This window comes from Poecilia formosa, unplaced genomic scaffold, assembly GCF_000485575.1.
Source record: "Poecilia formosa unplaced genomic scaffold, Poecilia_formosa-5.1.2 Scaffold1936, whole genome shotgun sequence".
Classification (NCBI taxonomy): domain Eukaryota; kingdom Metazoa; phylum Chordata; class Actinopteri; order Cyprinodontiformes; family Poeciliidae; genus Poecilia; species Poecilia formosa.
In genome coordinates this window covers 2,319-3,137 of record NW_006801875.1, presented here as the reverse complement: position 1 = coordinate 3,137, position 819 = coordinate 2,319, and the positions used below count along the sequence as shown (strand labels likewise).

Sequence of the window (819 nt, the reverse complement as noted above, 5' to 3'; positions counted from 1 at the left end):
CGTTGCTGCTGGTTCTGATCTGGGCCGCTCCGGCCGCTCGCTGCTACCCCTCAGGCTTGGTGTCTGCCAGCTGCGCGGACATGACCCCTAAGCACCGCGGCAGCCCCCAGACCACCGCCGCGCCGTTCACCGTCAGCGCGGAGTGGAGCAGCCCCACGTCTGGAGGACAGGTCAAAGGTCAGTCACCGACCCTTCAAAGGTAGAAAACACTTGACTGGTCTTCTAACCACAGGACAATCAGGAACCAGACCAGTTTACACTGGGAACCAGTTTCTCTCTCTCCCTCCCTGACAGTGACTCAGCAGTTTTCTGCCTTTCACAACAATTGTTGTTTCCCTAACTGAGTGATAATTGTTTCTAATTGTTTCACTAATTAGGTTATGATTCTCACTGATCTTCCTCCTCCCTCTGGGTTCTGTGGGTTCTGCTCCACAGAACCAGAACCTCCCATTATGGAACAGCAGGATCTTTACTGGACTGGAGGTTCTGGTCCCAGTCTGACAGCCTTCCTGTTCTCCAGTCTCTCTCCAGGGTTCTGGTCCATTTACCGGGTTCTTGCTGGAGGCCAGAGAGCCGGGGGGTCAGTCCGCTGTGGGCTCGTTTCTACTGGGTTCTGATCCGGCCCGGCTCCTCACTTGCTTCCAGAAACCCGTAAGTGCTAAGTGCTCCGCCCACCTGCACTGAAACTCGTGACTCAACCTGGAACCGGTCCAACCCAACCTTGATGGTACCAGAACCAGAGTGACCAGGGTCCAGAACCTGGGTCCAGAACCAGGGTCCAGAACCAGAGTGACCAGGGTCCAGAACCTGGGTCCAGAA

The 819-nt window shown here is 55.9% G+C and overlaps 1 protein-coding gene across 1 annotated transcript in view; it reads left to right on the top strand.

Moving 5' to 3' along the window:
• Positions 1-6: 6 nt before the first annotated feature.
• The window catches only part of LOC103133000 (putative ferric-chelate reductase 1), a gene marked incomplete at its 3' end in the record, with an annotated part of 2,935 nt that continues 2,122 nt past the window's right edge, over positions 7-819 (top strand). The window contains exons 1-2 of the mRNA XM_007544747.2: positions 7-177; positions 521-651. Coding sequence (XP_007544809.2) covers positions 81-177; positions 521-651 — 228 coding nt within the window. The remainder of the gene's footprint in view (positions 178-520; positions 652-819) is intronic.